General features: G+C 31.8%; 1 protein-coding gene across 1 annotated transcript in view; it reads right to left on the reverse strand.

The window, feature by feature from the left end:
- The window catches only part of LOC142321310 (glutamate receptor ionotropic, kainate 2), a 520894-nt gene that overhangs the window by 133384 nt on the left and 360366 nt on the right, over positions 1–27144 (reverse strand). The window contains exons 11-12 of the mRNA XM_075359304.1: positions 15738–15995; positions 2006–2311 (exon numbers count right to left, since the gene is read on the reverse strand). Coding sequence (XP_075215419.1) covers positions 2006–2311; positions 15738–15995 — 564 coding nt within the window. The remainder of the gene's footprint in view (positions 1–2005; positions 2312–15737; positions 15996–27144) is intronic.

Consider the following 27144-nt stretch of genomic DNA (forward strand, 5'->3'; position numbering starts at 1 on the left):
AACCAACTCTTACAGTTGCTTCTTTTACCTGAAGGTGTTTTACTAAGTCACAAATAAAAATCGGATTTACTAATAATGTAAATCAATAAATTGATTTATTCCTTTCTGTCGTATAAACAATGCTTACGCATTAAACATACGCTGATTTTATTCGGTAAGAAGTAATTTTTTCACGTAAATATATTATATTTCTTTTTTTGTACAAGTTGCGATCGTAAATTTGAGTTATTTTTTCTTTAATCTCTAATTTTTTGGAACGTAACGGAACGCAAGGATAGCTGTTAAATTTGTATCTACTTACTAATCTCAGAACCTCGACAAACGTATCTTGCTGCTGTATCTGTTGTTTAGAGAGCGGGTAATTATTTATTCGGTGACGGTTATGTTTATTTTGTTTCATTAATGGGCGAGATTATTTTCTGCGTTCCGATCCTTTAGGCCTGGGAAAAATTGTTGACCGGGACTGAACTGTGGGAGACTAGCCGCGTATGAGATTCGTTTTCCCGGTATTATTCCACTTAAGTCCGTCCCCTGAAGTCCTTTCGGTGCTAGAGTCTTCCGGCCTAGTAGTAATGCGCCTTTCGGGAGTCCTAGTGTTTGGAAGATGCAATGCGCTTCCATTTCCGGAGGGAGTCGCATGTGCCGACGGTGACGTTATCGTTATCGGTGACGGTGACGGTGACATTATCGTATAGTATTCTTACATTATGGTAAGAATTAGGGAAGATTGATGGATAATTGGTAAGATACTGTTAGGAAATTTTTTTCACTCAGGGTTTTATGAATAATGCATCTCGGATGGGTTCGGTCGGGTTGGATTCCAGTCCGTGATAGCTTCTAAAATCTTATTTGTTCTTTCTTCTTTAGCCTTCTGTTTTTTTTTTTTTTTTGAAAGCGTTAAATTTTAGAAGTAAATACATTTTCATAAGATTTACAGAGAATAATTGGAGAATTAAATAAGACAAGCAAAATGTTTTTCCATTATTATAAATTGATTTGTTCTGCTTAAATATCATCGGTAAAGATATTATTTATTTTAAGTAATGTTTCTTTTAGCGTGACTGTAATAGAAGAAATATTTTGGGACTTAAGAACCTCAGATAGTGGTTCGGTCTTCCTAATCTATTTTAAGCGATTGATGATAGCATCAAGATAATGAGGATGGTAACACGATAGCCAACGATCGTTAACGGTCAAGGAAGAAGAAGATGAAGAAGATAGATAATGTATGACCGACATAATTTTGAAGACGAAATTTAATAAATAATTGATATTATTTCATATAGAAATATTAATTGATTTCGATAATTTAAAAGAAATTATATAATTATGTTTTGTAATGTTTAAAATTTTCCCATTTCAATGTTATTTGACGGTACTTTTCAGTGGCTTTAAAAAGTTTGATTATACTTCAATTGTACACAAATTTAATTAAGAAAAACCTGATTGCAACAATACGAGTATATGCTTCAAGTTTTAAATAATTAAATTAAAGAGTTTGATTACTTTTACTCGAGTGGTGGTGTAAATAATAAATAGATTTCTGTCAAAACATTTTATTAACTTTAAAGTATCTGTTTTACGTAGTTTTTATTTCACGTTAGGCAAAACAGATTTTAAAATCTGTGAGATTTTAATGCGATTATAATATTTGGGTTATATTTCACGTACTTTTATTTTTGTAAATCTGAATCTGCATTACACATTCGTATTACATTTATATAAAAATCTTTTTTATAAAAATGTAGCAATTAATTGTAAATATAATTCGAATAAAAGAAAGTAATTAAAGTTTACTCATATTATTAAAAAAAATCCTTAAGAGTTCTAAGTGTACGTATGTACTTACTTTTTGTTTTTATTGTATTTCTTCTTCTAGATTATATTTCATTATAAACATGTAACATCCATTACCGAATAATAATTTGTTTTATTTAAAAATATTTGTTTATTATTTTATTTAGAATTAACTATAAAAATTTTGTATTATATTTTATAAAAATACCTTTGGATTGAGATCAGATCCTTGTTGCATCAACGTACCAATCGTAAACCAGAAGCTATTACCCAAAGTGAAATCATTTTCTGATACAAGTAATGTAGCTAATGTCGACGGATAATCGCATTCATCTTCAAACGGTTCATCGCAATGTGCACACGGTTGATGGGAAAACCATTCGTACGGAGAAAATCTTGCAACGATCCAAATAGTAAGCGATACTACAACGTATGCTGCCGCCATATATAACCAGATCTCTATTGCCAGCGGGTTCAAAAATGAGAAAAGACGATTTGGCATGCTTTCTGAAGCCTATAATCCACACATGCGTTTATTTATTTATACATATTTTCTATAATAAAATTAAAAAAATAGGTATAATTCGAAAAAAATGGCTGACTGTTTTTTTTTTTAATTTATCACCTACTGTAAGTAAATTTATCATTAATAGTTTTCATTTTCAATGATGTCAATGAAAGGTTATGCATAGTATATGCTTATAAATTGTCACGATTAGTTTGATAGTTTAATTTCTTTCCTTTCATTATTTAACATACGTAGGTCACAAACTTTTAAAATAAACTTTGAAATAACCGGTTAAACGAATAAAGTCAAAAATCATTTTCCACTATGTAAAAATATAATTACTACGCATTTCGATTGTTACCTTTCATTATGTAGTTGTTTTAAACAACTTTCTAAAGTCTATATTGTGTACATCTGTACATTTTCATTCATATATATATTTTTTTTTTCGTAAATAAAATGATAAAAATAAAATTTTAATAGTTTGACTTAAATTTTTTCTAGTTTACATTTCTTTTTTTTCTATTTACTGGTACCAAGGCTAAATACTTGTAGTATTGATTTGTCTCAGTCTGGTTTGTAGAATTACTATTATTGACATTATTTTTTGAATTGTCAAATACATTTACAATTATTCGGAATGATATTACTTTTCTGCAGCGAAAAGCAATTCAAAACGTAAAATAACGCATTATCACAAGAAGAGTATTACTTAATTTATATGGGTCTGATGTCGATAAGAGCAATTCTATCAGAAACTTAAGTGGTAGACCATCAAGCTATTAAATAAAGAATTCTCAATCCATTTGAAATCGACTAACGGAGTAGAAAGTCTAGTTAGCGTAGATTGTAATCAATTGAATGGTAAAAATGTTATTTTTTATTATTGTAACAATATCTAGCATAACATTTTATTATGAAAGAAAACCGTATATTTATAAAAATGTGACTAGGAGAAAAAGATGTAGACAGTATATTTAATAACGTAAGAAATACAAATAATTTAAAAAAATGACGTTTACTGTATTCATGGAGGAAATTAAAGGAAATAAATATTATTTTAAATTAAGTGAATTTAGGTGAGCTGCAAGAAAAAAATTATTGGTTATTGACGAAGTAATACGTAATTGTATTTTTCTTGTAATTTACTTAGTAGGTTTGACGTTTTAAAAATTTTCACTATTATATAAATTTTCTAACACGAATTCATATAAAATTTTTGCAATAAAAAAAAAGTATTTTTAATAGAATTTTGCGGATCCTTTTATGATATAAAAATGAAAAGAAGAAAATAGTTTTTAAATTATTTAGGCATTTTGTAGGCATATATATCTTGTAAATTAGTTATTCCCAGTTCGGGCGGCCGTTTGAGCGCATAGGTTGGATATGAATAGAGCACTTTTAAAAATTTAAGGAGTGCCGAGCGCAGAGCCTTAATGGGGATGGTATGGCTCGAGTTCGTTTTTAAGTGCCCAGGTGCTCACCAACCATGTTAATTTAAACCAATTTCTGTTTAAGTTCCGCCTGGCAGCTGATGAGATGTGCGTCTGCGGGGAAGTCTAGTCAAATGAACACCTGATGTTTGACTATCCTGCTCTTGAGTGGGCCAGAAACCGGGCCACCCTGGAACTTAGAGTTGAGGGGAAAAATTGGCCACTCAGTAACGGTGAGTCAATGTGGCGAGAGCTCCATTATCGGACCGTATGGGAGATCCTTGATGCGGTTTCTATGTTCAACCGACAGCAGTAGTTTACCTAAGGGACAAGGTTCCCTTAAAGCAATGCGGTAAGAACAAGGTTCTTACCGCATTGCTGTGTGAAGCTAACCTAGAGGGATATATATGGCTTATATATATGACCTTCAGCCAATTAAGGCTCCAAGCGCTTTAATATGGTGGACAGGTACTTGCTGTCATTCAGCGATCTAGGTGTGGCAGCGAATTGCTGTTTAGACGAAGTCAATTTTAATTTATGGATGTCACATATATTTTTAGTAGTTGACGGGGTGCGCCTACCCATTTTACTAAATATATGACAAGTGAGCGGTTGGGATACGTAAGCCCCGGTGGTGCATGGCACCATTTTTAGTCCGCTCACCCTAATAGGTAAGCTGTAGTAGCTATTTAGGACACAGGTCGCTAAATTGTTTCGATGCTCAGTAGCCGTTTGTGACACAGAAATTTATGCTTAAGGGTGACCGAATGGGGTGGTGGCGGAGGAATGCCAAGCAAACCACTGCATGTATTCCCATTTCAATTCTTGGTATAAATTGTAATTTATCATTGAATTCTTCTTCTCGTTAAAAAAAAAAATATTTTTATTTATACAGATGATAATTAGTTTATTTGTGTCCTTTGTTATTTGGCAAGGAAATTAGAATATATTATCTTTTCATTTCTTAAATTAAAAAAAAAGTTAAAGCTGGCAAATATGTTGCTGAACTTTTCGAGTATTTGTGTTCAACTTGAAATTTAACTCTTTCCCACTGATAAAATTAAAAAGTTTTATTAATACAACCTTGTTTACTGCATTACTTTGTTTAATTTATTTTTAATTACGAAAAGAAAGATTATAAAATATCTTTAGTGATTGTTTGAGCAGGAAAAATTTTATAAAATTAACCTAAATTCAATGCAAACACTTCAAATAACAATTAGTATATTTTATGAAAAAAACTAAATAAAATAAAATTTACACTTAATAAAAATTAAAAACCATTTTCGCGTTAGTGAAAATAAAATATTTAAGAAAAACAAATAAAGCTATTCCAAATTGAGAAAAAATTATATAATTCATATTTTTAAAAGATGGGTAAATATCTTTAACTATTTTTTTTTGTTAAAAAATGTTCATTGACGTTTAATTGGTAATTTCTTTGTTGTCGTCGTCGTATTTATTTAAGCTAAAGGTAATTTACAAATTACGTTTTGTACCCTCTCAATATCACTTTCCAGCTTAACTGATTTTTCAGAAAAATAATAATTGAACAATTTCCCTAACTCACAATTTAATATATTGAATTACACGATTAAACATTTCCTTAGATATAAAATCAGATTAAAGCTCGAGCGCGCGCCCACACACACAATTAATTCTTTTTTAATTTCTTTTTAATTATAGAATTTATAAAATGTACGAGTACTATTATTTTTAATTTATTATTAAAGTTAATAATGGAATATTACTGTTACTATTTTTACTTTCCGGTTATTGTTTTACATATAACAGAGAGAAATTTTTCTAAAATCCGAAAAATGAGCCGTTCGATATTTGGATTTTTCGATATTTGCTGGAGTCTGATAAACTATAATGCTGTTTCATGCATATATATGAGTAAACGTACTTTTTCACTGAGTGAATTTAAATTTTAAAATCGATTTAACTACCGTATTTAAATTGTTAGAGGGAATAACTGTTTATTAGTGTCTTAACTACCATCACGGAATCTCTTTGACTTCCTTACTGCCTTAGTAGATCCGTTTCTGCTTTTCATGCCTTACGGTAATGAATTCCAGATGTTTATCTGTTTACGGCCTCGTAATCAGAGTTGTCTGTCGTTTTCTTATATATAGTGTCCCGTAAATTATTACTAACTAAAAATACATTTTTTCTTAGTTAATTTTTGAAATTTTAACATAGCAGAACAGAATTATGAACCCTGCGGCAAATATGTTTCACTTTAAAAAATGGAAGGCTCTCGTTAAGAATAAGTGAGAAAAATGAAATATTTTAAATATTTTGTTTTAGAAAATATTGAATTTCATTTTTTTAAATTATTGTTTAAGAATTTGTAGCAAATTGAATCTAACTTTACAGTAAATTAGTCAAAAATTAATTTTTTAATTTTACTATTTACTATAAAAATATGAATTAGGTTTCTTTCCTTTCTACTATAGTATTATAATTCTTATAAATAAATTAGTATAGGAAAACTTTTTTACTAACTTTTTTAAAAGAAGTACGGTATTAATTTTGATCGCAGTTTCGATGGAAGGGGTGAAAATAAATTTTCTTTATATATTGAGGTATGGGGAGTACAAAAATACCATTCGTTTAAATTATCGTTTTCTTATATGGCTAGATATAACATACTTTGGCTCGAAAAACTGAAAAAGTACTGAGTCAATTCCACTGAAATTTAGATATGCTGTAGTAATGTATCTGAAGTTTTTCATGTGAAAATTTTATGAAGATCGGTTGAGATTTTCTTGAGTTACGCTCGATTTAAGTTAGAAAAAATTTGAGCGGCCAATTTAGAAACGTGGTTCGTTATGATGCTGTAAATTGGAAATGAACAATATTGTACTTACTTTGAGAGTCAGAATGACTGGGTATGTTTTATTTATCTAACTGTTATGTTGACTGTGTAGTGGAGTATTTTTCATGCAGTTTATGCAGCCACCGGTAATTACCTTTCAGGTAATACTTCATAGGATAAATGAGGTTGATATGTATGAGTGTAAACGAAATATAGTCTTGTTCAGTCTCAGTTTGACCACTCCTGAGATGTGTGGTTAATTGAAACGAACCACCAAAGAACACCGGTATTCACGATCCAGTATTCCAATCCGTGTAAAAATAACTGACTTTACTAGGACTTGAACGCTGGAACTCTTGATTTCCAAATCAGCTGATTTCGGAAGACGCATTCACCACTAGACCAACTTGGTGGGTTTCAGCCACTGTAGTGAATTGAATCTTGATGCTTATGTGTAGGGTCTACTGATTAATCGAATGTATGTAGTGCTTTGTACTGTAAAAATCAGTGGGTTTCTAACTGCGAAACAGTGAGAGCGTTCAATTAAAAACTTTTAATATTTTATTTTTGACGAGAATGAGTTGATATTTTTTCAAAAGGGACAAGCTAAGATAAGAAAAGTCTGTCTTCTTGTGCAGAACAGCGTAAGATTTATTTTATTTTATGTTGCATGTATATTCAATATTTTAGATGCTTTTCAAGTTTAAACGACTCTTAATAAAGAAATTTCAAATGTCGTAATTCAGATTTGCCTTTACTTTTTATTTTGAAAAACGGTAAAACAAAAGTAATGTTTTTACGATATATTACAATCCAATAAAACTGAAAGTAAGACAAAATCAAAAAAATTTAATCAAAAGAATTTTTAATTATTAAATTATTACTTTAAATAAAAGTTAAAGCTAGTATTTAAAGGACTATTATTTTTTAATTATCTACAACGCGATTGCAGTTTAAATTGATAAAATAGGTTTTAAGTTTAACTTTAGAATCGCTGTTAACTGCAATTTTGTATAGCATAAAAAATGTGCCCAAGAATAATAATTTTTCAAGTATGTTAAAGTTTAAAAAAGTTGGCTAGGATAAGCTCATATTTAGAAGTAATTATTTATGGAAAATATTTTTTATTTGATTATCCTTGATACACTGAGACAAACACGTAAAGATAAAGGTGTAGGTACAGAGTGCGATTTGTTGAAGATGCTTAACGATAAGGACTTCGCTGATCGTACATGTCTGCTGTCACATAATTTTGACGATATGCCTGGAAAATAGTTCGAATTGGAAAGGGAATCCTACAGAGAGAGTCAGATATAGAGGGAGAGAGAGAAAGAGAGAATGTGAGTGAGAGTGAAAGAGTGAGAGAGAGAGAGACAGAGAGACCACGAACTAATGAAGACCTAACAAAATCATTGCATGTGAATATAAAAAGTTAAATAAAGTTTTAGGCTAATGAGCAGGACATGGAGGATGTGAGTAGTTCACTAACTGGATAAATGTTGTGTAAAGTAATGGTTGTTGAAATAAATAAGTGACGATATGATAAATAAGAACGTTAAAACTCTTTCAAGATGTTGAGATGAACACTTTATCTAAATGATGTTTGGTTTGCTTGGCATTTCTTCCGCTACCACCCCATTCGGTCGCCCTAAATCATTTGGACCACCAAATATCTGTGCCACAAACGGCTGATTACACATATAAATGATTTGTAATCAGGGTGGAAATCGACTTCAACCTTTTAGGATATCCTGCCCCCGTAGGAGACACTCGCCTTGTGACGATTCCGTTCGCCACATCGCCTCTTCCATTCCTAATCATGATGGGCTTTACTGGAAGTTGTCTTTTAGATCCTCTAAACCTGATAACAAATCAAAGTTTTCAGTTTGGCTATTCAAGATGCCACCAAGGCAAATGCCTCGGCAGTCATTTATATCAGTGTATTTACACAACTTACTATTGTGTTCCTACGGCTACTTCCAACCACGACCACCTATCATAACCTACGTATCATAATTACCTATCATAATTATGATACAACCCACAACTATCAAATTAAACGATACGCGGAAGCGCGGATCTCTCTGTGCTCTGATCTGCTTTCGGGAGCGAGGTCAATGCCTACCCCATCCACACCACAGTTCTGTTACAATGTTCTCCACGCATCCATTTTCATCCTAACAGCGAAAACCTAAACTAACCGGGACTTTAAGCCAAAACACCTACCTTGCCGAAGTAAGCACCCAGGCGGGTCCCTAACCAACCGTTCCTGATCCCCTCAGCCATCCTCCAAAGGACTAAAAATCTAAGGAAGGTAGCAACTATTTTCCATTCTCTTTTATTTTTCCAGTTAACTAGCAAATCAAACCCAGAATTGATCCTCGCAAGCTCTCTAACTACTTTAGTTTGTTCAGGTTCGTACATGGGGCAGACATATAAGACACGGCGCATATCATCAATAGCTCTACACAACGGACACAATCCTGAATTAATCAAACCAAATCTGACCAACCTATCTCGAAAAGCACCATCTCCAGGAAAAAACTGTGTAATATGCCGATTGGGGGAAATCCAACTAAAAATCTGCATACTTCTCACATTAGGAAAAATATCTTGCGTGTAACGACCATTGGACAATTCAGTCCACCTGACCTGCTATAAATGGAACCCTTGATCCTTTAAATTTTTTAAGCGACCAGAGGTAAGTTGGCCTGCCTTCATAGCATCTTAACGCAATTGGCGCTCACTCGCAAGGATATCAATGAGCTTAATACCAGAAATAACAAGGATCTTCTCTCGGGAGACAGTTCTATAAGCACCAACAGGATATATTCTATAGGCAGATAACAATAGGGGACACTGGGCTCTCAAAAAACATGTTCCTGTGATAAAATAAAACTTTTAGGAGACTCATAGAAGGTAAATTATCAGAGAATTACCGAATATTCTGCGTAGTATTTAAAAAAAACAATAACAGTTTCCATTTAAAATACATAGCTAATTTTAAAATATTTGTGTAATCGATTGGAGTGATCAATTGTCACAAAAATCATATTTCATTCCCAGTTATTTTTTCATAATTTACTTTACAATACTACCATACTTTCTAATCTGTAATTAAATTAATTCTCCTTGTGACTGTTTAACACCCATGATACAATAATTGTTCAATTAATTTTTAAATCTAATTTGTTTTTACTTTTATTTATTTTTTTTTAATAATATACATACTACTAAAGAAAGGATTTATATATTATGTCTATATATATAAATATATATGGATGTCTGTATATAAGGATATATAAGGATATGTTTAAATATTAATTTTTTTTCAAAATTATAAATGTTTGATAATAAATATAAAAAAATATGAATATAATAAATCAAAGTTACTTAATTTTTATTGTAACCACGAAAGGTCAATCAATTAAGAAGATCCCAGTCCACACGCTCTGTTAAAAACCTACTATCACAGTAAAACGCGTATAGTTGACGATCGGGTTTAAATGGACCATCTTACATATTTTATTACTAGTTTACGGTTGTCAATGTATATAAATGGATTGCTAGCCAAGTACTGTAAACGCGGTTCGGTGCTATTCGATGTTTTTATCACTTTTCTGAACTGTGCGCTTTGTGTCTAGACCTTTCATTTATGGAATAAAATTATGTTGTAATTTCGTTTTAAATTCTCAGTAAACCATAAAAATATTTTAATCCATAAACATTTTAATTGAACGATTTATTTATAAAAAAAAAATTTATTACTTTAAGATGAAAATTTAATCTTTGTTATCCTTAACAAATGATATATATATATATATATATATATATGGGAACGGAACGCAAGAATGGGGAGTTTCAATATTTCTCCCTACAGATCGCAGAGCTTGGACAATGTCCCTTGCTGCTGTATCTTTCTATTGGGTTTCATGGGCTATTTAGTGCGGTTATAAATTTTAGGTTTTACTTATGGGACGGATTTGGTAATTTTCGTTCCTATCCGTATGGACCAGCGTGAAATTTATTTACTGGGTCTGACCGTGGGAGACTAAGCTTTTGAGCCTCGTACTCCCGGCGTGATTCCCCTTCAGTCCGTCCGCTGAAGTCCTTTCGGTACTAGCACCTTATGGGCTAGCAGAATTACGCCTACCGGGGACATAGTTATTTGGAGGGAGCAATGCGCCCCCTTTTCAGGAAGGAGTGACATATGCTGACTGAATTAAATTGTGGTCTTTTCGTGGGACGGTGCGAGGTGTTTTCTAGGTTTTTATAGTTTTAACGAAATTTAATTGTGAAAACGGTCACTTTCGCGGCCGGAATTTTCGCGCGGTTCCATTTGTAGGTTACGCGATATAGAGGCTCCTAAGCCTGGGTTGTCATTTTTTGACTTCCGTACCGCCTCTTCACGGTGGTTCGTCTAATACGGCATGAGGCCGTTTTCTTATATTCTGTGGAGTAGGGTCCTCTCGGCAGATGTCCCGGAGATGGCCGTGTTCAGACACGGCCGCTCTCCCGAACAGGCTGCGTGTGTAGTCCCGCATCGTAGCGAAGAGTGTCGGTTCTGACGAATCACGGTGCTCCAAATATCGTCCGCAACGCTCTTTTTTGGATATATATATATGTTTTGGATATATATATAAATATATATATAATTTCATTCATGTTACTTGTTGCTGAATAAAATTAATTTTATAAATTACTAGCGTAACTGTTTCTTTAATGCACCAGAAATAATTGTTTGTTTTTTCTTTAGGTAATTGATTTCATATATTTGTAGGTTAAAAAATAATTAGTCATCTAATGCTAGCAATATGGTTTTTAAAATCCGAATAGTCTTATTATTAATTAAAAATCCAAGATTAATGGGTTTTCTGGGATGGTCCAAAATTTTACGCTATCTTTTATAAGTGTAGACAAGTAAATATCAGCGTATTTTAATATTTCTTCATCCTTGACTTTATTCATTAACTTTATTGGATCTTTAAATCCTTTCCCAAAAGGGTTTCATTTAATTAAATAGTTTATTTATCGTCCTGGTAAATTGTATTATAGCACCACAATTAGCAAACAGGAATGCTTCATGACACTCAAAATATCCAGTGCGTCTGCTAAGCATCCGGTGGAGCTACTTTTCAGTTTTTGTAAAATGCATGCTTATTGGATAACTTATTATTTAATTCAAGTACTTGTTTCTTTTATAATTCATTAATCGTTTCTGTATATTTAAAATCAGCAATGCTGCTTTTGTATTCAATAACATTCATACCTGTCGAACATTACGGCTTAGTTTTGACGTATAGAGATGGTGGGAATAATACAAATGTTTATTCCATTGATTTAGAAGTACGGTTAGTCTGTAAACGTACAGTATAATTTTTGCAAAGCACACATTTAAGGTAGTTAAAATACTTATTTAACTTTTTTTTATTATTTCCTTCCGCCTTTTCTACGTGTAATTACGTATTTATTTTTACTTATTTAGTTTTACCGATGTCACAGTAAATATGGATCGCAAATACAGAATAAAGAATTTGGCTATGTGAATGAATTTATAATTTGATTACTAATAATTTGTAATTTAATTTGAAACAACAATCTATGTTAATAGTCTTATCTTCTTTGAAGAGGTTTTATTGTCTTTCAGGAACATTCAAGAATTACATTTTAGAGTTATAGTTCAAAAAGAAATATGTAAGTGAGATATGTGGTTCTGTGTTATACATAATTCATATCTAATGGATAAGTTGTACAACTTACTATTTTTATTATCCGCATTTCTAAGACTTTTCAAGAAAAAAAAATGGATTGTGGAGCTTAGATGTAACTTTATTTAATGGTTGGCGCACCATCACAGATAGCGGAAATTGGGGCTTATAGTGGATGTGAAGATATGGAAGCTTTCAGTGCCGCGGGTCAGGATTTCTCCTCCTGTCTGACATTTCCATAATTCTGTCGGTGGCCCAGTAAACTTCCTATTTTGTCTCTTGCTTCTCTCTCCGGGCATAATAGTAATAATAGAAAAGATGCAACATATGGAACCGATTTAAATATTGTTATAAATTCTAAAGGACAATTTTTCTTTTACATATATCTTCTTTTTAAAATCTTTTATGTTCTTAACTATATTCTTTCTAACAATGATACGAATATATATATCTTTCCATGTCAAAAGGTGCTTCCAAGTCTTTTATTTTTAAATTTTGTTTTTAGGCGACATTTTTTCAACAAATGTTTAATTAAAATAGATGTAATTTAATAAAAATTATCGAACAGTAAAATGTAGTAAATATAATTTCCATGTCATTTACACTTGGGATAATTTTCGCGTCATCAATTACTTGACTGGTCTGATATATTTTCCAATTCTCTTTATTCATTCTTTTAGCCAAATAACGTCTAAAATTACCTTTATTATTACTTGTTTTGATAATTAATTCCAAACAAAAGATTAAAGTTTGAGCTCGGCAATAAATAATATGAAAATTTTGTGATGTACGGGTATAAATACTGCCGAGTCTGACCAGGATTTAAGTCTAGGTTAGTTCCTAAGTTAGTTCTAGGTTAGTCTGGTGTGTGTGTGTGTGTGTGTGTGTGTGTGTGTATATATATATATATATATATGTTTATTTATTTATTTACCTTGGTTTTTGTGTTATTTAACTTAACTTTGTTGTAGTAACAAATTCACAAATCTAAGATATCATACTGCATACTCTTAAATATTGTTCTATTTTTTTACCATATTTTCCTATTCACTACTTTCTGCAACGGTTCATCTTAAACCTCTTAAAATCTAACACTATCAGTTCAGCAAAATTTTAAAATTCTCCGATTACACAACATTTTAAAAGGCTTTATTTTTTTGTCTTTTTTTTGGTCTACTCTTGTCCTTCTTTCACTGAATAAAAAACCAAATTTTAAAGAAATACTTTAAAGTATTACTTTCTAATTTCTAAATCTATTTTTAAAAGCTTTTATTCACTAGCAAATTTCTATCCTCCAGTAAAACACACCTGGCTTAGCAAGCTTGCTATGCTTTTAATATTCTATTCAATTAGTTTATGGCTTTTACTTGTACTAATTTATAAAATGATACATTTTTGAATGTAATTTATTTTAATGTATTCGTTTATAAATATATATATATATATTTTACTATTATAATATTATTTACTTTGAAATTGAATTACTGTCTCAACAATGAATCCATCTGTTCATTTTCTCATTTAAGTCTTACTTAATTTTAGTTAATGTATCATCAGTGAATTTTAATTATTTATTTTTTCCCCTGAATTGAAATTCTAATTTTACATTTTAGCAATTTAATACGTATATAAAATAAAATAATGAAAAAATGAGGGACTTCAACTTTCTCTCGCTTATTTACTTAGTATTCTCATTTACCATTCTTATTGTACTAACCAGAATATTGTACAAATTACAAATAAATAACTCTTCTGTCTTTATCGTTATTTATTTATTCAAAAGCCTAAAGAATAATATGATATAAAGTAAAATATAAATAAAAAAAATTATACATACATTAGCTAACTTTTGTTACCTTTTACGCTAATGGGGATTCGTGTACTATGTAATTATTAATCGATCAGTATTTTTTATAGATTAAAATAGAAGGATAAATAAATTGACATCAATTAGTGATTTATAAAATCAGTTATAAAAAACAATACCTTCAGAAGATAATTTATTATGAAATATTAATTACGAGTAATTTTTTATTAATTACGCTTTTAACGTATAAATCCATTCAGTCTGACTACTCTTCGTGTCTTAAACAATCTATTCCATGTTTGGTTCACGCCTAACCGTTAAGTAATTTGTAAGTGAAGGTTGAAAATTCATTATTTACATTAATAACTAAATAACGAACGATCGATAGTAATTCCGATTTCGATAGTATTTTTATTTTTTTTTTTTTGAACGTTTACAGTTAATAAATATCTATTCTATCTTCCCTAATTACTATTTGATGACGGTATGTATAATGCGCTTTTATAAAAATTTCAAACGAATAACTCTAATTTGTTGTTTTTCTTACTTGCTCCAGGCTTTATTTCTGTATGACACATGCAAAGTATCTGACGTAAAAGAGGCGTTACGAAATACGCTTTCTCAGAGATTAAAGATATTTACTCTGCAGCTAAGTTTTGTAATGTATCGCTTGAATAACTGAACGGTATTTAGATTTATTTGACCTTGGCATACTGATTTGGGATAATATATTCGAATCATTGAAAAAGTAATGGGAAAGCCTTTTCTATTTTACTTTCCCTAGTGTGCCTTGCATTATATCTTTATTTATTAGGAAGAGGTGCCTATTTTGGTAGTGAACAATTTTTCATATCGGGTCAAATACTAGCTTTTACAAGTATGAATTGCGGGTTTATGCAAAACAGTCTATGAAACTTTAATTTTACGTTATTTAATTTACTTTGTTAAAACGATTAGATCATCATATACACTGTGATTTCTTACATGGGAATAATTAAATTAGATTCTGATAGAATTCCTTCGTAATAAAAATTTTATTATATTTTTATTGAAACAGCAAATAAAATATTATATTTTTCACATCTGAAAATATATACGTACATCACCAAAGAAATAGCGAGTTCTCAGAATTGTAACAAAGTTATTTTAGTCCATTTTATAGCATTACTATTCATAATATGCGGTATAATTTTGTTATAAGTAACTGTATACTAATGTATTTAAGTAAAAGTTATTCGAGTAACTTCATTATTGAAATTAGAAACGTAAATAGCCTTCAGTATATTTTATCATCAAATAATTAGAAACGAAAATTTGACTTTGAAAACTGTTAATAAAAATATTATCATTATCATGCACAGAGTTTATAACGCAAAACAAATTAAGCATGCATGTAAAATTAAAAGTTAAAAAGCGTATATCATGCAAAAATAGAATGAAATACTGTTCCAAATAAATTGAAAATAAAATAAATAAAAATTACACTTATTATTTTGAACTTTCAAACAGAAACATTACATTCATCAAAATTTTAACGAATGTAAGGTTAGTTTTACCCAGTTAGGAAGTTGTTTTTTTTTTCAGTAAAAAAATAAGTGATTTTTTTATTTTTATTTCATTACAAATTAAATGGAGTAATCTTATAATTTCAAATTGGTACCTTAGGATTGAGTCCAGAACCCTGTCTAAGGAACGTTCCAGTGATGAACCAAAAGCTGTTGGAGACAGAAAATTGATTTTCGACGACGTCAGATTCAGCCAAACACGGATGGGGATTATTCCATTCATACGGTGAAAATCTGGCCATGACGAATAATGTGAAGCTAACTAACAGATAAGCTGCCAGGACGTATAACCATATCTCAACTGCCAGAGGGTTCATGAAGGAGAACAGTCGAGTTGGTTGTGAGGTCGGCACCTACACAGACGGTATTTATTGTTTTAGTTTTTTGTTATCGTTTATTTAAATAAATTATTTGCATTAAATAAATAATTTATGATAAATTCCAAATTTTTTATTTATAAATAAATAAATAATAACTCTAAAGTAGTTATTTAATAATAGGCTAATCGTTATGAAAAATACGTAAAAATCTTTTTCCATTAAAAATTACAATTAAAAATATTTCCTAAAATAAATATCACAACACAAATACTCGGAAGAATTTTCTTTAATAAATACCAATTTTTAACTTTGAAAGTTTCCTAAAAATACGGTGCAAAAGTTACTTGTAAAAATATAAATATAAAAGATATGACAGAGAAACCGATGCTTAACAGAAGAACATTATATTAAATTCCACGAAAGTTTAACGAGAGGATTATGGTTAGCTTTCCTGTGCGGAAGGTTGATTATTCTAAATCCGGCAAATCATTTATATTTTATCAATAACGGATATTCTATTTTGGCCCCAGTCATTTTGTTTTTGAGATGAAGGTTCTAATTGACAATATCTTCTGGAGTGGCGATCCACTGATATTACAAGTTAAAGATACTGTCATATGAACAAGGGTGGCAGCTACCTATGGATCGCAATCAGGAAAGCTGTGCCAGATTATCTGATGACTTTCAAAATAATATACAAGTTTAACACAAAAGCATGCTGCACTTCTATAACGGTTTTCTTATAATTATCTTCTTAATTGTAGTATTTAAAAAGAAAAACAAATTTTAATTACCGTTACTTAATACAATAAAATGTTAAATAAGAGGAATGTTTTGTGATAGATAATACCTAGGAGTATAAAAAATTTATAAAAACAAAGATCGATTAATATATTTATAGAATTACAGGATAATTGATGCTTAAAGAGTAAACTAATAACAATAGCAATATTATAATTAATTACTTAAAATAATAACATCGAAAAACGTTTCAAAACACCTTTTATTATGCGTATTAAAAATTGTTAATTTTCAACTGTTTCAATCAGTTTGACCCTCATTTTATTTTTTCCTAGATGAAGCAATTCTCTCGGATTTTTTTTTTTTTTTTTTTTTTTGAATAAATGGATGAATGAATTATGTGCTACAGGTTGCTGCGTGAATGTTTGAAGATTGAAGATTGGTGTGAAAGGTTGATTATTTTGTATTTATATTTTGTGTTATAAACAGTATTGAATTGTGTTTTTATTTGTACATTTTGGATTTGTTATATTGTTTATATTGTGTCACCGTACTGGGGAGTACGGTGAAGGGTGACATGGAGTCAGTATATATTTAAAAAAAAAAAATAAGTACATATTTAAAGCCTCAAAAAATTCTGGTGGCTGGGGTTGAATCGTGGCGACGATTAGGGCCCAGGGAGGTAGCCTTATTGCCTAGGGTGTTCTGGCTCCATGTAATGGAGTCGGGGCTCCCCGATGATGGCATTAAGGACCCTCAGGTATGAGAGGAACGCGTGGGGGTAGCAGTACGCAGAGGGCGTACCGGCTACATGTAGGATAGGGACGGGGAGGGTAGCCCCATTGCGGAGGGGGGAGTTAGCTGCCCGAATGAGGTGGTTGGCTCACCCCGACGAGGGTTTGGGGACCCCTGCGGGAGATCCTCCGAAAGGAGGCAGTTAGGGTGGGCAGAGACTGCTGCCACGGCACTGCAAGGCGACCATGCTATGTCTTAACAGGCGGAGGCTGGTTTCCTTGGGGTGCTTAACAAGATGAAGCAATTCTAGCAATACTAGTAGTAACAACAGATTTTAAGTTTTTTCTGACTGATGTGGTCTAAACAATCTCTAACTCTTAAAAACTAGCTTTTCATATTTCAATTAACCAATTTGATTTTTATTTCGTAAATGCGGTCCTTCTAGGATAAAATAGTTATTTTTTTTTTCTTTTTTTTTAAGCAGCTAAAAATAATTTCATTAAAAACATTTTCAATTAATTTTTATGAATATTTAAAACGTACTCAGTGTAAAAAAAAGTTAGATTTTAATTGGTTTTATATCTATTTCATGAGGTGTACAGTGTTAATTTAATGCTACAATCAAAGAGCAAATTGCGGGTATCCCTTCATTTAAACAACTAGCCGGGATGAGGATTGAAATTGTTGGAGGAGTTGACAGGAGTGATATGCATAGGTGTTTGTTCCGAGAATGGCAAATCCGCTGGGACCTGACCTTCTCGGGGCGATGGACACATCGTCAGATCCGGCAGGTCGAGCCTTGGGTAAACCGCAGCTTTGGTGAAGTCACCTACTGGTCGACCCAATTTTTATCAAGCCACAGCGTGTTTCGGGTGTACTTACATGCCAGAAGAAAAGTTTACGACCCCTTTTGCCTTTCTTGCGGAGAGCTCGATACACCGGAACACTTCATATTCGACTGCCGGGCATGGGCTACTGAACGCCGCTCTTGTGAGTTGGTGATTGGGCCCCTTACCTTTGACACAATCCTAGACTATGTTATCAGGGTTAGAGAGGTTTCTTGTTATCAGAAATATGTTATCAGGGTTAGAGAGGTAACTGACTTTGTGACACGGATACTCTAGCGCAAAGACAGGGAGGATGAGCAGGCGAGGGGTTGAGAGACAGCCAGCCCCCTGTGGAGCTGCCGTTCGTCTGTGATTGCATGGATGAGAGGCAGTGATTAGGCCCTGGGACTCTCTCATCCCGTCGGGAAAAAGATCGAGACCAGGTGTGAGTGTCCTCACTAGAAGCATTGGCGTCGACCGAGTCCTGGCTTGGTGGATTCCAGAAACGACATAGTCGGACCTTGACCTAGAGGTTAGAGGCAGGCAGACAATGAAAAAATCTAACCGGCGGGCTGACCTTTCGGACTAGACTTATGACCGGCGGACCGGGAGGCCCGTTTGAGTAGACAAACCCTCTGGGCTTTGCTTTGCTTTCTTGTAGATCCGGCCCGGGGGGTAGGGTGGAATAGAAAAAAAAATAATCAAAGAGCAAATAGACAGTTTTAGTTTTGCGCGTGACCATAGACTGATTCCTTATCGTTCCGCTTGACAGCGCCCCTAATTACAACGGTGACTATAGAACAGAAAAATATTTGTGTTTTTCTAGAATGCTAAATATGAATCTGTAGTTACAGTTCAACGTGTGTACAGTAGAAAGTTTAATTGTGGGAATAACATTTTTCGATGGTATAATCATTTTGAAACGACCGCGTGTTTGTGTACGGTATACGGGACGATCGAGAGGGTCTGAAGAAAATGTTGAACGTGTCAGATCATCCGATTTGATGTTATTTCATACTTTCCTTTGGTAAGACATACTTTCCTTTCCAACAGAATTGAAGCAACTGTCGCTTCTATTACTCCAAATGTTATGGTTAAAGAATGGAACGAACTCTCTCGGTTAGATATGTGCTGGGTGAAGAAAATTGCTCGCATTGAACACTTGTAGAAAAAACACTAAGAGTTTTTCGTTTTATTTGTGTTTCATCACTTAAAGTCAAAATTAAGAGATATTAAATAGCTTTAAAACTCCGATTTTCTTTTTACATTGTATTTCTTTAAACGTGTAATAAGTTATACTTGTAATTTAAAAATCTTTTGTAGTTGTTTAGAAAATTGCTCTCAAAATTTTATTTATCTTTAACTAAGAAGTAAATGAATAATTACTCTCGTAAGGAAAATAATAATTGTTATCTTTATCGCAGAAAAAAAGGATAAACCTATATTCTGTGATAATATTTTAATTTCTAGGAAAGGTTATTAATATTAAACCGGTTTTTCATTTATAAAGTTTATTTTAGGCTAACAATAGGTTAAATATATTCAAATAGATGTTATAAAAACAAATTTATTAGTCTCGCATATTTTTAAAGAAATACGTATAATCTAGTGATTGATGTTCAATGAAAAAATGTTAACCGTGATTGAAAAATGAAATGCTGAAGAATTTTTTACTCGATACTCGTACAAAAATTTAAGTCACGATGCTCATTTCAATCTTTGAACATTTACGATCAGTTAATAAAGAGAAATGTTTAAAAAATTAATATTCTATATTTACAAAATTGAAATTGTAAAATATTGATTTAAGTAATGATTACTTTATTTTGACTTTTTCAATAACTGCAAGCATATTTATACCTGTACTTTAATTTGATGTAATGGAGTTTTTTTTATGATTTCTTTATAGTAACAGTTTAACATTGCTCATTTTTTTGCAAATAAACTGTAACCGTAAAACTCTTTTATATATTTTTAATTTTACAGTATAAAAAATACAAAGATAATAGTACTAATATTAGACTAGTAAATAAACATAGATTAAGTAAGCAATTCTATAGGTTAAATTAAATGATTGATTTATTTAACGTTTGAGTCATTGAATTCAACGAGTGTTTTACTTTTTTTCTTTTTTATCCTTTATTTTTTGGCCTTTTGATGGTTTTTTTATTCGGTGGGCGTAGCTGCGTAGGCCGACTGCCTTTGACTGTTGAGGCAACTTGATCGTGAAAACGCTGTCCTCTTCATTACGCAACCCAATAAAAGCTCAACAAAAAGGGTGAGTTATGGTATCCTATTGCTTGCAGTTCTGTGAAACTGCATATTTACTAAACCCTTTTACTTCAGCTGTTTTAGGGGATGTAAGAATCCATAAAAATCAAAATTTAACTGAGGGTTGTGTTTAATACAGATGGAATTACATATTACATTATTAAGCTTTACATATTGCTTAAATAAAATAATTTTTATAGTCATTTTTCTGGAAATAAAGCTTTCTTATTTTTCTGCAGATATGAATAAATAGAATTAGATTTTTATCATTTACATAAACACCATTTTTCGTAAATTAAAAGTGTCACTAATTAGTCAATAATTGTAGTGTATACAGGTATGTACGTCATGGTTAAAATGATAAAACTATTATTTCGTTATATCCTGGTGTTACTAATACAAAATTTACATTTCTTTAATTATGTTAATTTAAATTGAAACCTATTTAAAAATTAAACTGCAATAGCTGCAATTTATTTTTTTAATATTTTAATTTGTAGTCGTATTGCAGCTGGTCATTAGCGACTCATCAATATTAGTGTGTTTGTACCAATAAACGTGTACATGACTCGTGCCAACCGTTCCTGAGAACGTTGTTCGCACGTGCTTGCACGACTGGACGGACGGTAGCGATGAGACACGAAGACTCTCGCATCCACGAGCGAAAAAAACCGAGTCCCGTTGGGGATGCCCCACGTGGATGTCCCCGTTAGAGACATTGGCATAAAGACCGAGTTTCGGCTCCCGGAGTGGGAACCCAGGGACGGCATAGCCGGGCCTGGTGGATCCTACTCTGGGGGTTTTGAGGTGGGCGCAAAGTGAGATCCAACCGGCGGGCTGAGACGTGGAGGCTCGTTAGAGTTAAGGACACTCCCCTGGCTTGTGATAATACATAACTGCAGCATCCGGCCCGGCGGAGAAGAAGAAAAATGAAAAAACACCCGTTCCTGAGAATGGGATACATCCACGAAAGGGAGGTGGACGCACCGTTTGATCGCGCACATTGAATCTTGGGCCGGGAGGAAGTTTGGCGAACTGGGATTCTGACTGACACAATTCCTGACCGGCCATGGAATCTTTCGTTCATACCTAGTGAACGAAGAAGAGCCGAAGACCCCTTCTGCCCCTACTGTCAGGAGTTAGACTCGCCGGAACACGTGATATTCCAGTGCCCATGATGTGACCAGGAACGCCGCGACTGTACTATCGTAACTGGGCATCTCATCTCGAGGTGGGGACCATCGTTGGAACGATGTTACGCAGTTCGGTAGACTTCGACGCTGTGATGGGATTTGTGTCGAGAATATTGCAAATGAAATATCGGGAAGCGAGGGGGTGATGGACAGCTCCGCATGGAGCTACCGTTCGCCCGTGCTTGAAGGTTGGATGGCAATGATGAAGTGCGGGGATTCTCGAGCCCCTTAGCTAATAGACTGAGTCTCGGCAAAGCCTCCCTCCGGGGGTGTCCCCGTTTGAGGCGAGACACAAAGGACCGAGTCCCGGTTGATGGGTGAGGGGAGGCCGGAACTGGCGTCTCCCTCGTCTGGCGAGTAGAGGCAGCGGCATCTCCCCGAACCGTGTTCATCCTTAATCTGGTCTGGTTCCGAGTGGCAGGGGGAAAAAATCGTTCCCGAGACGTGTGGTTACTTGAAACCCAACCACCAAAGGACACCGGTATCCACGATCCAGTATTCAAATCCAAATAAAAATAGCTAGAATGGCAAAGGTAAAAGTATGGTGATCATATCAAAAATGAGATATTGGTTTTTATTGGATATCTGTACTGTTTAGAGTTCAACAAAATATCTAGATATAATACTAAGATAACCTTTATTAGTATTTGAACCTTATAACTCTCAACATCAAAATCATCTGATTTACGACGATGAGTTTTACCAATACATCAACCAGGTGGTTGCTGCAATTTATAATAAACCGCATCTTTAATGATTTAATATTCTATCGCATATTTACGGGTTCATTCTGTACTTGAATTTTGGGCAAAAATTATTTTCAAGGATAGTTTTGCTTGAATAGTATTCAGCAATATCTAAATTGTACTGTTCGGGTTAAAAAGAGAACAGAATATTAAAAATAGTAATTATTATGGGTTACTGGGAAAATGCTGATCCATAAACGTCAAAATTATATGCGAATAGTGAGAATATATCAGTTATTAGGCAATGAAAAGATTATAATTTAATTTTCTGGTGAATATAGCCAGAATAGTTATATTAAAAGGGAAAATATGGTAATCATAACAAAAACTGGGTATTGTTCTTTTTTTTGGAAATCTTTAGGTGAGTCCAACTAAATCATCTAGACCAAAAAAAAATGTATATTTACGTATGTATGCGCGTACATACGTATATGTACATAACTGAGTCGTACTGCTTTTGGCTTTATACCTCACGATTTAGCAAACCGACTGTCTTCAAATTTGGCTGAAATATTTCTGTATAATGTAGCATTGATTACATTAATTCATTTTTCAAATTTTGTTAAGGAGGTCTACATATATATATATCGTGGGTATATATCGTGAAAAACGAATTTCAATTTTCTTCAGAGGCATTTTAGAGAAAACATTATTAAAGAAATTATTAGAGTATTATTAAAACATTGTTAAAGCAAATTTGAAAGTTTAAACTTAGTATATAAAGCTATCATGAAATGTCTACAGTTTTTTTTTTTAAATTATAGACCCCGGACCTAAAAAGCAGAAAAGTTTTTCGAAAAAAATTTGTTTTTCTTATTTTTGTTATTGTTATTAAAACGGGTGTTAGATTATAAAGAGGGTAAATCTAACATTTAGAAAAACTTTACTTAAGCAAATTGGTAAAGCTTAACCAGTATATTAATAATTTTAGAAAAATATTTCTGAAAATGTATTTTCACCTTTAAAAAATACTTATTCTATTTTAGTTTTTGATTCTTACCTTTTTAATTTTTATTATTAAAACCTTTTTATGCGTTTTTCTTGATAAGTTAAAGGAATATTAGAATTCAAATTGTTTTAACACCTACATTATATTCTGCACCCAAAATGAGACACAGTATATTTTTTTCCTCTGCCGATTACAAGAGCTACGGTTATCTAATCAGCATAAGTGCACAAATATGCATACGATGCAACTGCTGCTTGACTGTGCGTCACATCCTTGTGGATTGCTTGCGTTTTGCGAACTTGCGTCGTAAATTTAAATTGACCAGGAACATTCGTCGAATTCTGGGTAACGATAAAAATTTTTTGGACTGGGTGTTTTTATTTCTTAGAAGTATTAGTATGTGGTAATAGTATTAAAACCAGAATTTCCACCCCCCCCCAAAAAAAAACACGGTGTGTGGCATTTCTTTAGAATTATTAATGGTATAATTTAGAACTTTTGAAGATAAGTTATTTTAATGAAATTTGATAGGTTAACAGAAAACTAATTGAGAAATTAAAATAAATCTCTTTTGTTTTTTTGAATATCACTTTCAGAATTGTTTCTGTGCAAGATGATATTAAATATCTTTATTTAAAAAAAAATACGTTTCATAAACCTGTGAATAAAAACGTTGAAGATGTTTATGGAACTCTAAAATAAAGTAAAGCTTTTTCGCGTGTACAATATGAAGACGATGCATGAGAAATATCACAGAATACATTTCCTACCCGAGCTCCTGTTGTCTCTTACGTATAAGGCTCGCTTTTAATTAAGGATAGCATGAAGGAACTCTTATCTACGTAATAAAATCAGTTATTCTCAGTTACTCTATAATAAAAAAAAAAAAAATACTTGCAATAAGTGTCAACATTAATTCGTATTACCCTAAAACGATATAAAGAAAACCTGTATAAACATATTTGCGCTTTATTTAACTGACCCACGCTGTGCTTACTACATTGCTGGAAAGGAATTTCATTGATTCAGTGACGCTACCATCCGATATATATTACGTGTGGTCGAGTTTGAGACTGAATATCTCGAAATCCGTTACGTTCCACGTAACGGAATAGATTTTTAAATGCATATTATTTTATGAAAATCTAACCGATCTAATTCAACCATATGTATAATATAATTTGATAAATAGATATGCGCAAACAGAAACTTTTCAAACACAGTATTTTTTATAAACTTTTTACAATATGGCATTACATATTTAAAGTTGCGCAAAACGAATGGTTCAATTATAGACGTAAGCAGTGAAAGATTATAATGCAAATTCATGTATTATTTAAGTGTAATAAAGTATTAAAAAAAAAAATTAGTAATAATAATAATAATAATAATAATAATAAGTTCATCGTTACTAATGGCTAATAATGTTTTAATACAGAAAAAACTCTAGTTAACAATTCATATTCTAACGAACATTAATATTCATTTCAAGGAATAACTTAAAATAGTGGAGTGTAAATATGGTTAGTAAATTTAGCTATTTAGGAATGTAAATTTATTTATTTTGCTTCTACTGTTTTACGTTATACGTAATATTATTAACAATATTTACAGTAATATGAGATTCACAATCAGCCATTTTTTTCTTCCCAATTCTACTTATAATTACATAAATAATAGTAATAATCATAACATTTTATTTTATTAAAAACTTATTTTTAATAACTAATTAAGAACTACATACTCTTATCAGCTACTTTTAAAATAAATCCAAAAAATAACACACAATTTATATTATATTAAGATACTATTAGATTTTTACGAGTACAGTATCATACAACGTAACTAAATTATTTCTATACACAGACGAGCACAGTTGCCGGTTATAAATAAATTTGTTAAACTATGTGCTATTTGAATTTCGGTAGAATTGCCAAACTGATATACCATAGTGCATTTGGCTTAATAAATATGTTAATCTGAAACCATTTAACTCTTCACTTTGCGAGCACAGATTATCGGTGTAATTTGTCTGTTGTTAACGCTTATGTATGATAAAAACAAGTTATTCCACTGGTTACCACTTTATAACAGTTGTAGTTAAATCGAAATATGTATTTATCCTCGATGTTGTCAATCTTTCTAAGAGTTTATAATTAGTATTAGGATTACTCCATTAATTATTAATTCTGTAAAAGTGAAAGAAATAAAAGAAAAGAAAAGAAATTTTCCGGTAGATAACTGGTATAATCGTTTGATAAGTGCAGTGCTATCTGTCCGGTATGATGAAACTACAGATAGTATTGTTTATTTACGTAATTAAACGAGGTATATTTGTAGTATTTTATATTTTCAGTTTACAGTTTATTATATACATAGACGATGCGTAATTATTTTGAGAATTTTTACCGATTAACAGATCCGAAAATTTGACTGTTATATAGGCAATTTGTCAAATTGCCTATATAACAGTCAATTTTTAAAGGTAATTTTTCAAATGTTTCTGTAATTTCAACCCTAAACATTTTTTGTAGGAAGAATATTCATTAACGTAAAACACGATTGTAGACCGGTTTAGGCCGGTGAAGACCGATTGTTGGCCGGTGATCTGCACGATTGTAGACCAAAAAAATTGCTGGTTTATGTTAAATTGTGACTGCATGTGGGATTGCGTATACGTATGTGTTTCATTTTAAGAAATAGTGGGTGAAAACGCTGATATAGAATTTATTTGACCGAGAGATACATATAAATGTTTAATTAATACTGACAAAATGCGCATAGATTTTTTTATATAAAAAAAATAATTTTGCATAAATTAAAATTTATATTATTAAATCTGAATGTATTTCTTGCTAGATACGTAAATTCATGACAGATCTGTTAGAAATCAATTATTATGAAAAAGTTATCATTTATTTTGAAAATAAAAAATAAAAAATAAAAAAGATAACTTCGATAAGTGAAAACTCGTTACAAAAAGGATACAATCGAAATAAAAAACACGCACGGGCACCTTCGCACGAAAATATAAAATACAAGTACTAATTAATTAGCTAATGAACGTTAAATTTACTCGTAGTTTAAAACTTTTAGTATCAAAGCCGTACTCATGAGTATACAGCTCCTAGGCACGCACACATCCTAAAGTCGGATATGACGCTAGAGAGTTTAGAGTAGATAATCGTCATTAAAACTAGGAATTACATTGATTTATTCAAGTAATTTCCTCATTGAGCTTTACTATGTACTATAGTCGACGATTATTAACCGCAGCTCTCCCTCTATCTGCGTGTATTTTAAGCTTTACATCCTTTGTACTAGTTCATCGTACTGTATAATTTACCATTTACCGATGACAGCACTTAAAATTTTGCATTAAGATTTATTGTTAATTACAGATATGATAGTTATTTTAGTTAATTTAAATTATTATCGAGTACCTTATTTAAAAAAGTTATATAAAAAATTCGTGCATTCAAATGTGATATTGTAGTACCCGGTATTTCTTTGAATACCAATTATTATCCGTTACCTGAATTATAATATCCTTTTTACTGAAAACATACAAATACGTAAGTTAAGATTTAGTGTGTAATTTGCTATGTGTGATATAGCAGACAAGATCATGTAAATGGTTTGTAAAACTAAATTTTATGAGCAACCATAATCCCATAAAGAAATCGAAATAATCGACTTTTATAAAGTATTGGATATAAA

This window comes from Lycorma delicatula, chromosome 3 (genome assembly GCF_047948215.1).
Source record: "Lycorma delicatula isolate Av1 chromosome 3, ASM4794821v1, whole genome shotgun sequence".
Taxonomy (NCBI): Eukaryota; Metazoa; Arthropoda; class Insecta; order Hemiptera; family Fulgoridae; genus Lycorma; species Lycorma delicatula.